The sequence below is a fragment of the Haemaphysalis longicornis genome, unplaced genomic scaffold (assembly GCF_048455015.1).
Source record: "Haemaphysalis longicornis isolate Haplotype H1 unplaced genomic scaffold, Haemaphysalis longicornis Haplotype H1 scaffold_1, whole genome shotgun sequence".
NCBI classification, from domain to species: Eukaryota; Metazoa; Arthropoda; class Arachnida; order Ixodida; family Ixodidae; genus Haemaphysalis; species Haemaphysalis longicornis.
In genome coordinates, this window is record NW_027526203.1 from 194,164,744 (window position 1) to 194,181,158 (window position 16,415).

General features: G+C 51.4%; 1 protein-coding gene and 1 pseudogene across 1 annotated transcript; both read left to right on the forward strand.

Moving 5' to 3' along the window:
- The first annotated feature begins 6,688 nt into the window (after positions 1 to 6,688).
- On the forward strand, positions 6,689 to 7,582 carry LOC144156214 (uncharacterized; annotated as a pseudogene).
- A 1,320-nt stretch (positions 7,583 to 8,902) lies between these two features.
- LOC144156219 (uncharacterized) lies at positions 8,903 to 15,143 on the forward strand. Its single transcript, XM_077688111.1, has 4 exons — positions 8,903 to 9,011; positions 9,153 to 9,241; positions 9,979 to 10,588; positions 15,109 to 15,143. Exons 1-4 carry the CDS (start codon positions 8,903 to 8,905, stop codon positions 15,141 to 15,143), a joined length of 843 nt encoding a protein of 280 aa, XP_077544237.1.
- The last annotated feature ends 1,272 nt before the right edge of the window (positions 15,144 to 16,415 follow it).

Sequence of the window (16,415 nt, forward strand, 5' to 3'; positions counted from 1 at the left end):
AATGCTTTGCCTGACAACTTGATGCCATTATTCTTTATTTCACGTACTGGCTGTGTGCTAACGTTATACTTTAACAATGAGTTCAGATTTTTCCATAGAGCATTCGTACATTTGGAAGAAGAAGAAAATAAATTATAGAAATACTGTTTCCGCGCTTTTTTTACCTCCTTATCTAAGCGATTACGGAATGTTTTAAACTTTTTCAGTGCACCTGGATCTTTGCTCTCGACAAACTTACTGTGCATTGTATTTTTCTCCTGTATTTTTGCTGCTAGATCGGGGCTTATCCAGGGTTTACGAATTTTTCTGTATTGTTTTACCTGTACTAAAGGAAAACAATCCGCATGTATGGGTTTGAGGATTTTATATAGCTCTCCGTAAGCTTCGCAAGCATCCACTTTTTTGTACACACTGTCCCATGATACTGTGGAAATTTTTTTTACAAATGTCGAAAGGTTTTGTGGTGTAACACGCTGTAATACAGTTGCAGGTAAATTTTTGTTTGTGTTGTTTGTGTTGAGTTTTTTGGCGCAGCACAAAAAATGGGCAAAGGATCGCTCAACTGAGCCATAATAACGCCTGCTCTTAGCCTCTCTGGTGCCATATTTATAACAAAAATGTCGATTAGTGTCGACGTACTTTGTGTCACTGTGGTTGGAAGATTAATGACATTTGAAAGACCATTTGCGGTTAACTAGAGTTGAACTTTTGCGGAATCATTACTTAGCATGTTTATATTCACGTCTCCACCAAAAATGAGATCAAAGTGAGAGTTGTTTATGAATGCGAAAAAATCTTCTAAGTACTCTAAAACTGTGTCACCGACCCATTTGGAGGTCGATAGCCAACCGCAAGAATAATGTTTTGCAGCTTAACCGACATAAGCTCGAAGTCACTTGTGGATATACAAAAATTTTCAAGTAGCTCGCCCGTGAAATTATTTTTTACCAAGAGGCATACTCCACCACCCCGACTTGTAGCCCGATTGACATAAAATGTCTGGTAGGAAGGTAAACGATAAACATTTGTTGCATCTGTACTCCATGTTTCTGAGAGCATTATCACGTCAATATGTTTCCAAGCTGCTCAAAAAGGACACTAAGCTCAGATTCTTTATGAATTACCGACCGTATGTTTAAGTGAAAACATTTTAGGGATTTCATATATGTATGCTTGTCCAAGGTAATTTTTAAGGTTGTGTGGCAGTACGTAACATTCACCATCGGCGCCTGCCATGGTTATCGGTATGTAATCTAGGAAATTTACGTGGTTCTTACCGTAGCCTATCTAAGTCGCAGGAACTTGAAATTGCCACTTCCTTCTCACCTTCTGCTTTGCGCATCAGGATTTTTCCACTACTGTGCCACACAAACTTAAAATTATTTACCTTCGCCCAATTTTTCGCGTCGAAAAGAACGGCTCGAGTTCGCTTGGTTAAATTTTCCTGCAAAAACACACTGTCGTCTGCATTGCTCAGTTTTTTCATGTTTTGCCACCATTCATCGCGCTTTACTTGTTTAGCAAAGCGACAAATTATCCAAGGTATTTTTTCTTTCTTTGGTGGCAGTCGGTCGATCGCCACAATGTCATCTTGCAGAATTTCTGGAAGCTGGGCTTTTGCAGCTAGCCGGTTTATCTTTTCCAGTAAATTTTCCTTCTCTGAGTATGTAATTCCGTGAAATTCCAGGCTTAGCTTAGCTTACGGCTTTGCCATTCCAAATGGTCAACCTCGGCCTTCAGTGGAGTGACGTCATCTCGTGGCTCTATTTTGTCGAGTCTGTTTTTGATATCTGCGATCTCTCGCTCATTCTTATCTCTGCGTACTAGAAGCTGATCGTACTGCTCGCTCATGAAGTGAACAAAATCTTCTAGGCTCTCAACTGTTTCTTTCAGGGGCAGGAATATGTCTAGTTTATCATTAATTGCTTCCAACCACACGCGTATATCTTCCTGGCAATCAGGTTCCGTAACCACCGTTCGCGACTGTGAACGTGGCTTAGAGCGTCGGCATGCCGTGCATCGCCATGCTTGCTTATACGCTTCACCCTTAGATTTTATTGTGGTGTCGGACACACCAGCACACTTTCCGGTATAATAACGAGATTTACATTCACTGCATGTTTTCGTGAAATCAGGTCATTTTCCATCACACACTTTATACGTTTCCTCAGAAGGCATGTTACACCGTGGCAGCAGCAACAGCAGTAAGAGCCAAAGTGAGAGCAGCACAACAATGATATATGGTTACTAACCTGCAGCACACAGAAGTGCGGGCTTTAGAGCATGAACCTTGCGCCGCTGCAGCTGCTGCCAATGTGGTGGCCGCACTTTTGAGGATCAGTCTTATAGCTTGCAGGGGGGACGCAGTGCTGCTGGCGGCATCATGCGGCGAAGATGAAATTGACGATAGGCACTACGATGATCTTGCTTGTCAGCAACTTGAAGAAAATTGCCGGCAGAAAACTGTCGACGTCACACGGGTGTGCCTCCTGCAACACACATAAGTGCGGGCTTTAGAGCATGAACCTTGCGCCGCTGCAGCTGCTGCCAATATTTACAGGAGACGGCCGGGTGGGGGGAGGCACTGGAATTTCGGAGAACGATCTGGTCACGCGAGACGACTGTACGAAAAATCACTTGTCAGATGTCGATTAAACGGCTTTCAGGGTGAAGGTTAGACAGTGTCTTTCACTTCTAAGCACCCGTTCATGACCGGTTGCCGGTTTATGCTTGCACGGGTTGGGAGTGGAGGGAGAGAGGGGGGGGGACACGCACAGCTAATGGTTTTATGCCCTTACTGATGACATGTCCGTTTTGTTGGCGCGAGATTTAAAAGTGGCCGTCAAACAGCCCACTGCGACCGGTGCGGTGTCTGCCCTGAGTGGTCGAGTGGATTGGGTTGGCGTGTTGAACAAACTAAGATGCCTACGACGCGGGAGGAAAAGGTACAGCTCTACGTTTGTCCGCTAGGATAATGCTCCGTTCTTTCCAAATTTCATTCACGTAATTGGCTAGGAAGTATTCTCAGTCGTCAATTACTAACAAACATGTTTTGTTTCGTGCACTTTGTTGAGGGCGTGCAGCTTCGCAGGTCATCCGTTTTCACAGAGTGGAAGGGATTAATGTTTTTACTGCGAAGCAGTATATGTCTCACCGCCCCACTTTTCATTCCGGTGAAGCCGAATCACTCGGCGCCGCTTCTATGCTTCTTCTCGCCAACACCGATGCCTCTTTCATAAGTTGACCATACGGCCGATAACAGCGGTATCGTTACCAGATGATTGCAGATAACAAACACAAGCGCGAATGGGCGTCAAAACGACGTAGCCGCTGCCTCCAAATGTTCAGCCACCCCCGTAACTGCTAGGTCCCACCTTGTGTAGCAGTTGTAAATTCCGCCCGTATGGGGAGCAACTTGCCCGCTTGGAACGCCAGAGGGACCCCATAATTGTTCTTCAGATTGAAATGCTTTCCGTACGAAATTTCCGCCGGTGTATTTCGCGCCTAAGCACACGCTAATCACTGGTTGTCGGTTCATTTGTGCACGGTTTGGTGATGGAAGGAGAGGGAGTGCACACGCAGCTAGACTTCATGCCCGTACCGACGACACGCCCTTCATGCTGGTAGGAGGTTTAAACGTGGAACTCTCACGACTCAACGCGACCTGTCCTCCGTGGTCGAGCGTCAGTGTCAGTAAGATGCCTACGACACGATTGAAGGGAACGGACATATTTGACCGACAGAATAAAGCTCGAGTCCTTCCAGGTTATAACTCGCTATGGGACGGAAGCGTGCCTTTGCTCGGATGAAGAAGAGCGGAAATTTGAGGAGCGTCGGACCGCACTGAAGCGCGAATGGGCGCAACAACAACAAAAAACCGCTTCCGCGGCAAGTTCCAGCTCGCAGAGGTGCTGAAAATCCCTCCAAGTTGAACGGCAACTTGCCAGCTTGGATCGTCGACGTGATCCAATATTTGCTGTTTGAATGGCATTCAGAGCTACACTTTCGCCAGTATCTTTCACTATAGACATCCGCAAATCACCGGTTGCCGGTTGATGCGTGCGCGGGTGAGTGGAAATGGAGTGGGCGTGCACGCGTGCTATAGCTTTAGGTCTTCACTGACGGCATGACCGTTGTGCTGGCGGGAAGTTTAAACTTGGACGTCAAACGGCCCATCTGGCGTCCTTCTGATCCGAATAAACGAGGCAGTAAACAATAATTTACGCTCCGATCGACCATGTAATGTGCCATTCTATGATTAGTGGGTGTCACCATTTCCTTAAGATGGTGCGCTGTTAAGAAGATATGAAGAGTCAATTCGGGCGAGTAAACAGCCCCATCGAATCTACAGGGCACCGGTGACGAGGGAGTGGCGGTCTAATGCGTGGCTTTCGCCGGAAAGAGCGGTTAAGATTGAGACAGAGCCTACAATGGAACAAAAAACCAAGAGAGGTTTATATTTTAACAGGCGAGTAACTGTACAAGCTTGAGAGTATGGATATTAGCGATATGTAACAAAGTAAACAGTACAAAGTAGATGTTACAGAGGATACATACAAGGAGCTTCAAAAATGAATAGTACAAAATAGAGCAGTTATAAAAGGAAACCGTTGAGACGAAGCCCCACAATATTCACCGACCGGGCTGGATGATATGCACAGCTGTTGGGAGGGCGATATTGGCTACCTGTGGAGTGATGCTTCGACGTAGACCAGGCCGGCCATGGAGGAAAGAAAAGGTTAGGAGAGGCCCTGACTTCACATTTGTGAAGCCGAGTCCCGCCATGACTTGAGCCCACGTAGCCCAGCACTCTATCCCATCATCCTTTGCTGTCTCCGGTTTGATTTGACTAACATGGCGTCGCCCTGCCCTCCCGCTTCAAAAGCGAAAACAGTTTCGTCGCTAATTCCTCGGTGCGATGTCATCTTCTAAGCTGCTGATTTCGCGTTCGATTTGCCCATTCTAACCCTCACCCAAAGTTTCAAACGAGAAACGGCCTTCGTTTTTGAGATAGAAGGACGATTTTTCAGCTCTTAAGCCTGGCAAAGTAGCGTTTGTCGTCGTCATAGCAACAGGCTCGCGGGATTGCGAATGCAGACGCCTCCGACGGCAGAATTTTCAAACTGGCCTAATCTAAAAACGTTTGTCGTAGCGACTGCGCTGGTTTGCAAGCGTAGCGAGGCAGCCACATACCAAGCGCCTTAAAAATTTGCCTGTTCTATTCGCCCAAATTTGGCCGCCGCAGTTCTAAACAAGTAAGCAACATTGTCTATGGGCTCAAGAAAAATCACTTGACTTCCTCCACACTTTCCTCAATGCATTGGGGTGCTAGGGGCCTCTCCTGAGTATTCTTTCCTCCATGAGGCCGGCCAATGACAGACACGGTGATTCAAGACCCGGGTGTACGTTAGAACCCTTCAGGGCGCGGGTAGCCGATGTTGGTGCACGCACGGTCAGAAGCCGTTGTCACATCCCGACGTCCAAACGTAACTGATTTCGCTTCGGCGCGGTTGTTCTTTTATAACCACGCTAACGCGGGGGAAAGAAAAACACACAAAGCGCCCAGCGCCGTTACTTGGAATACCTATCCCCTTTCTGTAAGGTTCGGCGCAGTTCGATGCTGGTAACACTACGTGGCTTTTCATGGTCACGAAGCTGTGGATGCTTATATTAGATGCGACCCTGAGAGGAGCATCTCTTGCCAGCGGCCCTGTCCTTCCTGCGTCGTTGTCGTCCGCGTCCGCACAGCTGCGTCTCTCCTCCGCTCGCCTCCTCTGCTCTCTCCCATAGCGCCGATAGCGAACACTCTCTCCCGACAACCGCGCGGCGCAAGCGCGCTGTGCGCATGTGCAGCGCCCTCTCTCCCCGCCGTCTCCTCTCCTTCGGGCGCGCTGCACTCCGCTGCGCGCCCGAGTGCGCTGCACTGGGCAGCGCGCTGCACTCCGGCCGGTCTCTCATTTGACGGTCGTCCGTGCTACGCTTGCTCTCTATCTCTCTCTCTCTCGCATTACCCGACGATTGCTCACGCAATTCGGGTAATCGACCCAACGGAAACGCACAATGGAATGGAACCCCTTCAGCGTCGCATCACACCAGGGTTCCCGCGAGGGGAAGTGGGCGTAATTTTTTTTTGCTATTTACTTTGCACGCTGACATACGTGAATTCCATACGTCTCTGGTTCACGCCGGCGGCCGAGCGATGATTGTTAGACGCTCTGTTTGAGAAACTTTCCGAAAGTTCGACGGGGGATTGAAAAGGAAAATTCCATGGACAGAGCGTCTGTACTACGTCAATAAATAAACACTATCATGACAATACATAATGATGCTAATAATTTTTACAATAATAGTAGACGGTGTACGCGCGAGTTTGTGACAGTGGGCTCATTAACACCCACAACAGCGAGAAAAAATTAGCGCCAATCCACCCTGTGAATGTGGTTGGAAAGCAAAGCTGTAAACGGCACCCATGATGATTACCCATGCGACGTCACTTAAATTCCCTCACGTCGCTCTACAAATAGTGTGTAGCGGGAAGCCACAGTGCCAGGGGCAGCCGCGCGCTCACCGTTCCGAATAAACCGGCCTTGCTACGTGGTCTGGTCCTCTCTGTTTCAACGCCTCCGTGGCATGCGCTCTACAGTTAGGGACCCGGACGTGATATCCCTCCCAGCGAAGTTGTAGAGCCATGTCCAGCAACGACCAGAACCAGCGAGCACCACAAGCAGCCGGCAACGAGATCGCCGCCCTGGCGATCCACTTGCCCCCGTATTGGGAACACAACCCGGTCATCTGGTTCCTCCAGGCCGAGTCACAGTTCGCGCTGTCTGGCATCACCTCCCAAGAACGCAAGTTTCACTACGTCGTGAGAGCTCTACCGGCGACTGCTGCGGAAGAGGTTGCGGACATTCTTGCCTCCTTCATACGCAACCCACCTGCAACGGCTTACGACCAGCTGAAAGCAGCGCTACTCGAACGTACAGCACCATCTGAGCGCACGTCCCTACAGCAGCTACTTTACACCGAAGAGCTTGGAGACCGCAGACCGAGCCAACTCCTGCGGCGCATGACCCAACTCCTCGGCTCACGTGCCCAAGCCATGGACGGCGCATTGCTGCGCGAGCTCTTTCTGCAGCGCCTGCCTGCGAACGTGCAAATGGTCCTCGCAACAGCGTCATCCATGGATCTCCCTTCGCTCGCGTCCCTCGCCGACAAGGTAATGGAAGTAGCCAGCACAGCTTCACCTATTGCTGCTGTGACCGCGACGCAAGCATCACCCGCCCCTCGCACGACGCCAGCTCCTACCGACGAAGGTGCGTCTGCGTCGCCTGCCAGTGTCGATCACCTGTGCGAACGACTAAAGCAACTCGTTGTCGCGGCGACGAGGCGAAACAGCTCAACACATTCTCCCCGCCCGTCACGCCGACGCGACCGCTCGTCTTCCTAGCGCCGTGATGCCGTTCGTGGACGCAGCCCTACATCAGTCCCTGGTGTATGCTTCTACCACCGCCGTTTCGGCGCAGACACTCGCCACTGCCTCTTGCCATGCTCATGGACAGGAAACGGCCCGGCAGACCGCTAGCGGCGACGAGCGGTTCTGGTCCCATTGAAGAATGTCGCCTGTTTCACATCGTCGATCGCACCACCGGACAAAAGTTTCTCGTCAACACGGGAACGCAAGTCAGCGTCTTGCCAGCTTCAGGCCACGACCGCACCTCCAACGCAGTCTTCTACCTCCAGGCAGTGAACGGCACGCGCATTCCCGTTTTCGCGCAGCAATCCCTGACTTTGAACCTGGGTCTTCGCAGAACTTTTAAGTGCGAATGCACTTTATAAGCGACCCCAAACCTTCCACCGCCGGCGGCGGCGGCGGCGGCGTCCGCAGTCCTCCTCTGTATATATATAAAAAAAACAGCATCCGGCGCCAGGTTTCGATCCGAGGACTTTGCGGCCGCAGCGCGACGCTCTACCGACTAAGCCACGGACGCGACGCTGATGTCAGTGTTAGTAACGCGCCTTATATCTTTAACGCATTCAAACTACGTCGTCAGCGGCGTGCGTTGGCGACTCAGCGGCGTTATAGCGGCTTGATAACTGCATGGTGTACACGTGATACTACAAACCCGATGGAAGAGATGGAAGAGAAGGCGGCGAGGCGGTGGGCTGCGGGGGCCGAGCGCAAGCGCCGCAAGCGGGCCGACAACCGTGCATTCGCACTTTCACATTCTCCCCCTCGGGGAAATGCGGGGGAATTTTTTTGGTGGATTTTTGCGGTCGCGGACGTTCGCTCTGCCATCCTTGGTGCGGACATTCTTACCGAACATGGCCTCCTTGTTGACGTCAAGCGATGGCGTCTTCTCGACGCCACAACCCTCCTGTCGTAGCGACAGCAGCTGCTGACGTAGCGCCTGCCTGCGCTACAGTTGCAGAAGAACCGTTTGCCGCCCTGCTAAAGGAGTTCCCCACAGTCACGTCACCACCCGACTGGACTCAGCCTGTGACTCATGACGTCCGTCATCATATCACCACTACCGGACCACCCGTTTTCTTTCGTCCGTGACGTCTCGCTCCCGACAGACTCAAGATCGCCTGTGCAGAGTTCGAGCACATGCTGGAACTTGGCATCGTCCGACTTCTTCCAGCCGCTACGCATCACCTTTGCATATGGTACACAAGAAGAACGGTGACTGGCGACCTTGTGGCGACTACCGATTCTTGAACCTCTCCACCATCCCAGATCGGTACCCCCTTCCCAACATACAAGATTTCACTGCCAGTCTGCACGGTGCAACCATATTTTCAAAAATCGACCTTGTACGGGCGTACCACCAGATCTCCGTCGCTGAGGAGGACATATAAGACGGCCATCACAACACCTTTCGGCCTTTTCGAGTTCCTCCGAATGCCGTTCGGCCTCAGGAACGCTGCCCAAATGTTTCAGCGTTTCATCGATACAGTGACGCGTGGACTGCCCTTCGTCTATGGTTACGTGGACGATCTGCTGGCAGCAAGTACGTCCCTAGAGGCGCATCTTCACCATCTCCGCATTCTCCTCGAACGCTTAGCTGCCCATGGCGTTGTCATCAGTGCAACGAAGAGCGAGTTCGGTGTTCTCGCCCTCCACTTTCTGTGACACCGACTGGATGCGACAGGCATTTGGCCCCTCTCCAACAAGGTCCAGGCCATTCTCGACTTCCCAACACCAGCGTCGGTCACCAAGCTTCGCGAGTTCCTGGGTCTGGTAAACTTCTACCGTCGTTTTATCAGGAACTGTGCCACTCTGCTTGAGCCTCTAGACCGCCTGCTTTCCGGGAATCGCTCTACCACTGAATTGGACTGCAACGCAAGTGCTGAGTCAGCCTTTCATGCCATCAAGCGTACTATTATGAGCAATATGAAAGGGTACACAGGAACGCGTGGCAAACAGCCTCGAAACAGACTCGGAGCGATAATCGGATGGCGCTGTGAAAAACCAAGGGGGAAAGGAGGGTGCTCTTCCATTAACTGTTGGCCCTCCCACCACTCTGGCATTCCTACAAAGCAGCAGTTTACGTCATTTCGCCGATAATATGGTACCGTCCGACAGCCGATAAGACGCAGAGCGGGAATGGGAACAGTTGTTAGAACAGCGTCCCTCTTTCCACTTTGTTTCCGAAGGCGGCCGCTGCGTTTCACTCATAGCTGGGTCTGAGGGTGTTTTCCACGCGCTCCTGTGTTCCCTTTCATATTGCTCATAATAGTACGCTGGCTAACGCCGCTCTCCTCGGTCACCCAAATCCAGGATGTCCATTAGCGCTGATGAAGGGCGCCTCGAGTTCTGCTGTGGGAGCTGTCCTCCAACAACACGTAAATGGCGCGTGGCAGCCCTTGGCCTTCTACTCAAAACGTCGAACCCCACCGCAAACCCGGTACAGTGTCTTCGGGCGTGAACGTTTGGCAATGTACCTGGCTGTGCGTCATTTCCGACATCTTTTTGAGGGTCGTCAGTTCACCATCTTCACTGACCACAAACCCTTGACGTACGCCATCAGCCGGCCCGACATCCATTACACGCCGCGAGAAGTGCGGCAGCTTGCCTACCTGTCCGAGTACACGACGGATATCAAGCATGTCAGTGGCGTTGACAACACAGCTACGGATGTTCTAAGCCGCGTGGACGCCATTGCCTCCACTTCACCGCTTGGAATTGCACCCGACCTCCGCCGGCTGGCTGCTGACCAAGCAGACGACACGGAGCTGCTGCGTCTTCGCACATCCCCAACTGCGCTCAAGCTCGAAGACGTGGCACTCGACGGACAGCAGATCGTTTGCGACTTGTCGACCGGAAAGCCACGACCGTTCATACCCAAAACCTGCCGTCGCGAGCTCTTCGACGCCCTGCACAACATGGCCCATCCTGGGATTCGTGCCACGCAGAACCTCCTCGCGGGTCGTTTAGTCTGGCCTCGCATGAACGCTGGTGTTCGCGACTGGGTCCGCGCCTCTGCACCATGCCAACGCGCTAAGGTTCACCGGTACCCAGTTCCTCCGGCCAAGACCTTCCTACAACCTGATGAGCGCTTCGCCGTCGTGCACACCGACCTCGTCGGTCCCTTGCCACCATGCCAAGGCTACCGCTACCTACTGACTTGTGTGGACCGATTCACACGCTGGCCTGAAACCACACCGCTACCCGACATCTCTGCGCCCACGGTAGCGCCAGCATTCGTGTCGACGTGGGTAGCACGCTTCGGATGCCCATCATCCATCGTCACCGACCGCGGACGGCAGTACGAGTACTTTATTCGCCGAGCTCCTTCACCTCCTCGGCACGACTCGTTTTCGCACGGCAGCGTACCGGCCACAAACATATGGACTCGTCGAACGCTTTCACCGTCAACTTAAGGCCGCGCTCACAGCACACGACTGCCTAACACAGTGGGTCCAGCGCTTGCCCCTCACTCTTCTGGGCATACGCACCGCCTTCAAGACTGACCTGACGTGTTCTTCGGCTGAACTAGTTTATGGAACACAGCTTCGACTACCAGCCGACGTGTTCGAGGTACCGTCTCAAGCACTTTCCGCCGCGGACTACGTGAAATATCTGAGATTGATCCTCGCTGACCTTCGACCGCAGCCTACACGTGAACGAAAACCCAGAGGACTTTATGTGCTTCCGGACCTTGAACAGGCAATACATGTGTAGAACGACACTCGTCGACGTACGTCATCGACATCAACGGCTCCCATGACAACATGGCCCTAGAGCGCTTGAAGCCGGCATACGTCACCACCACCGACATCAAACCTACGAGTCTTCCAACTGTGGCTGCACACCACCGCGACCATCATGTACGCTGGTGTCGTCAGAGCGTCGCACCAGCTCCTCTCTTGGGGGGGGGGGGAGCCCTGTAGCGGGAAGCCACAGTGCCAGCAGCAGCAGCGTGACGCAGGCCCACGAACGCGCTCACCCACCGGAGGGCTCGCGCGCCCCTGGCATCAGTAGATAGAGACCCCACGGCGTTCCGAATAAACCGGCCTTGCTATGGTCTGGTCGTCTCTGTTTCAACGGCTCCGTGGCATGCGCTCTACAAGTGAAACCACAGAGAAGTGAAATGCACATAACCACTCCCTCTATTACTTCAAAGAGATATTCTTGGTAAGGTTAAATTCTTACTCTTTTTTTTTATAAAATTAAAGCTCAAACCGATTGTTAGACGATCTCACTTCTCCGTCTCTGCCGTCGCGGATGGAGGCGACGAGATCACCGGTGGAGACGAAGGAGGAGCAGGAGGGAGAGGAGGAGGAGGGGAAGGAGGAGGAAATACTTCTATTCAGATTTCTGAACGGCCCAGAGTGCGGCCCAGGGGAGTAGTTCCCTCTTCACTGTAGTCCATATTCAGTCCGCGCCGCCTGTGCTCTCTCCACCAGTTGAAGCTGGGTAGGCAGAAGGGCTGCACAGCAGCGTCTCCCATTGCTCTTGTTCGGTAGTTGACGAAAAGAGAGCTAAGCTAGGAGGGTGCTAAGGGCTAAAGTCGCAAACCACGATTATGTGGCGGAGTGCTCCTACTTCTGAGCAATATTCACACTCAGCGTCGGAGCGATTCGGGTGCATTAAGTGAAGACGCGTCGGGTGTGGGAAGGAGCCGGATTGTATGAACCGTAGGGTAGTTTGTTCAAAAGGGTCATGGTTTGGGCCTGTTGGTGATGCATAATGGGTACTGAAAGCGCAAATTAGACACGGACAAAGAAAGGGGACAACAGGACAAGCGCTAACTACAAACAAAATGTATTTGGAAACAACCACAACATATACATGCCACGCTTTCCACTTGCATACCACCACACATGCGCAGAGACACTTATAATCGCCTGAGATAACAGAGTTCTTTTTGAGAAACAGGGATACAGATGGTGTTCTCACGCATTGAGACTGCAACCTATCTATTTTTTAAGCTCCTATAATTTCTCTTGTTAATCTATGTTTATTGCCGATTATGATGCATTTGTCGAAGAGCGTTCGCAGTGCGGTCTGTGGTGACACGTGGAACAGTGATGCACTAACCATCCGCCACTCCCGTTTTTGACATTGCCAGAGTGCTCGCGAAGCCGGTCATTAACACAGCGACCAGTCTGCCCAATGTAACGTTTGCCGCAAGAAAGAGGAATTTCATATACTACGTTTTCTGTGAATGTTGTGCGCTTACATTTACTACTATGTATATTTTATTGGCGCAAGGGCGTCTGAGGCCAAAGAGCGCCAATGCTTACATTTATGTTTTATACCGCAACGGCTAGAGCGTTGACCCCAGGAATTGCTCATTCTGCATAACTTGCCCAGTTTTTCTGGGGCAGAAAAAACCACTCTAATATTGGCACGTCCGGCAATTTTTTTCAAGTTGTGGGAAATATTGTGGAGGTAAGGTATAACCGCATACTTTGGACGGTTTTCGAGTGAGGCAGGCTGCTCTCCCTGCGTTCGGGCTCGCAACTTTTTTAGCGGGGACTCAGCACCAGCGATTTGCAATTGAACCGGATACCCCGAGTTGGACAAGAGAGGAGAGAGAGAGGAATTTTATTGAAATGAAATAAACACAGAAAGGTCGGCCTGACGGTAGTATATCTGGCCAGCTATTCTGTGTGTGGGAAGGGAAAGTGGAGGAAAGAGTGTGGATAGAGGACGAGAGAGATGAAGATGGCGGAGAAATAAACAAAGGGCTATGTATAGAAGATGCCTATACCGATGCGGTGTATGTGTTAAAGTTAAGCCGGATGGGCCTCAACTACAATATCTCTGAGAGGCCGCTGCTGCGCAGAAATGTCAGCATAGCTTTAAATGCCTTGTAGGAACGCGTCACGTCTGGCCAAGGTCCCAGCAGCACTTTCTCCGACACCACACGACAGTCCAAACGGGCCAATGTTCTCACTAATTGTCCTCGAGGTTGCGCATAGCGTGGACAGTGGCAGAGAACATGCGAAATAGTATCTGGTACATGGCATGTCTCACAGTCGGGGTCACTCGTAAAGCCAATGAGGTGCTTGTAGCGACGGGTAAAGGCTACGCCAAGCCGTAGTCGGTGAAACAGCGTGGCGTAGTTTCGCTGAATACCAGGAGGTAACCGAAACTTGCAGTCGGGGACCAGGCGGTGTAGTCTTCTATGACGATTGTCAGGGTGGGACCAGTGACTCGCCGAGGCGTGGCGGAGAATGGTAAACAGAAGGGTGGTCGTGTCCGTCCTTGCGAAGGGCAGACGTACATCTGCATTTGCAGAAACCTTCTTTGCCTCCTGGTCAGCCCAGTCGTTACCAGCTAGCCCGCAATGGCCGGTACCCACTGAATGGTGAGGACATGTCCTTGTTGCAGTGCCAATGGGCATAATTCGAGTACTTTCGCAGCAAGGGCATAATAAGTTCCTTGCCTCATAACTCCGTTGAGGACCTGGAGTGCTGGCTTGGAATCACAAAACAGGGTCCAAGCTTGAGGTGATTCACGGGAGACTAAACGAATCGTCTCCCGTAATGCAACCAACTCAGTGGCAGTAGAAGTTGTCTTGTGGTCTAGTGTGAATCCTCGGGTAACGCATAAGCTTGGAATTACCACAGCCGCGGTGGACCGGGATGCAGTCACAGAGCCATCAGTATATACATGTACAGTTCCGGCGTACTTGTCTGTCAAGAACGCTAGAGTCAACTGTTTGAGGGCTATTGATGGCAAAGAAGACTTCTTCCCAATTCCTGGGATGGAAAGGTAAATTGATGGTTTTGATAGTACCCACAGAGGATTTTGGGAAACCACCATTGGGGCGAAACCAGATGGGATCTTATGTTGGTGTTGCAAAATGGCTGCCGCAAAACTACTTCTCGAACACGTAGTAAGAAGAGCCGATAATGGATGGTGTTCATGCCTTGTGAAGCATCTAAGGTAGACTCGAAGGGGTTCACCCAAAAGAAGTGCATCCATTGGAAAAACACGTGCCTCGGCAATTGTGCCCACAGTAGAGGTACATCGTGGTAGTCCCAAGCATATTCTGAGGGCTTGTGCTTGAAAACCCTCCAATGTGCGCCGGGAAGAAGTTCGCAGGTTTGAAATGGCTGGCAGGCTGTAACGAAGATGCCCCAAAAACAGGTTCCGGTACAACTGGAGAAGAGTGCTCTCAGATGGACCCCATCTCATCCCCGCCACGAAACGAAGAACATGTACAATGCTTGCAAGTTTAGTCTTCAACGAGGCGATGTGTTTCGTCCACGACAGACCGCGGTCTACAGTCACTCCCAAAAATCTGTGGTGCGTGACGTAAGGTATCAGTGTCCCCTCAATAATGATAGGATACCGGAGCATCGACGTTCTGGTGAATGCAAGAACGGCGCATTTTTCTGGCGCTAAACTCAGGCCTTGACGGCACAAGTACCGAGACGTCGTTGTTGCGGCTCGCTGTAAACGGGCTCGCAGCTGCGGTCGAGTTACACCAGAAGTCTAGATGCAGATATCGTCAGCGTACATAGTGACTCTGACGACTTCAGGCATTTCGTCCACGAGACCGATTAGGGCAATATTAAAGAGGGTGGGGCTCAGTACTCCTCCTTGTGGAACACCACGATTAACCTGGTGGAGTCCTGTGTCACCGGCAGACGTGGACATGGAGATTGTCCAACCAGTAAGGTAACTGGAAATCCACTCATAGAGTCGGCCGCCTACACCCACAATCTCTAGAGCATCCATAATCGCACTGTGGAGCACGTTGTCATAGGCGCCTTTGATGTCGAAAAACAATGCGCCCGCGATTCGGCGACGGTTTCTTTCTTGCTCCACTGAAGACACCAGATCGATGACACTGTCAATAGAGGATCGTACTCTTCGGAATCCTGCCATGACATCCGGGTAAATGTTATTTTTCTCAAGAAACCATTCGAGTCGGGCCAGCACCATTCTCTCCATAACCTTTCCGATGCAGCTTGCCAATGCGATGGGTCTGTATGAGGACAGCTCCAAGGGGGATTTTCCTGGCTTAAGTAGAGCAACCACACGACTGCATTTCCAGTGGTTGGGGATAGAGCTGGAGATCCACGTTGCATTGAACCATGATAAGAGAGCTTTCCGACCTTCGCTGCCAAGGTTTCGCAGTACGCAGTACCGTACACCATCAGGTCCTGGAGCAGATGAACGGCAGGAGGCTGAAAGAGCGGCATCCAGCTCTTGCATCGAGAACGGAACGTTGAGGCGATCGTCTGTGGTCTGCGGTGTACGCCTTTGTGTACGGGGAAGCAGGGCGTGGGATCCATCAACAAGCATTTTGCAATATGTTTCAGCTACCTCTACTTCGCTTTTTCCTGTGCTTAGAGCCAAAGCACGAAAAGGGTACAGTTGCTTCGGGTGGTAATGGAGACTTCGCACCACTTGCCAAATTCTTGAAAGGGGCTTGCGCGGATCTAATGAAGAGCAAAATCGCCTCCACTGCTCTCTTCCAAGCTTTTCTAAATGGCGTCGTATTTTCCGTTGCACGCGGCGACATTCTGTTAGATCTGCTGCAGCCTGGGTCCTTTTATACCTCCTCTCTGCGCGGCGTCTTATGGCACGGAGTTCTTCGTACACGGCATCTATGGGTGTTCGATGTTTGAGCGTGCTAACGTACTTCGTGGTGCACTCCATAGCAGACAGTATGGCGCTTTCTACATCGGACTCCGACATAATAGTTGCGCATGACTCCTCAACCATCAACGTAAACTTTCGCCAATCAGTACAACGGATCCTAGGGACATCAGACGTGTGGAACCAGCGCAGTTGTACGTTGGTCGGAATGTGATCACTCCCATGTGACTCAACATCACAACACCAAGTTTCAGATGTTGACAGAGTCTTTGATACGACTGCAAGGTCCAAGCAACTACTGTACGAGAGCCCACGAAGAAAGGTAGGGGAACCGTCGTTAATAACCACA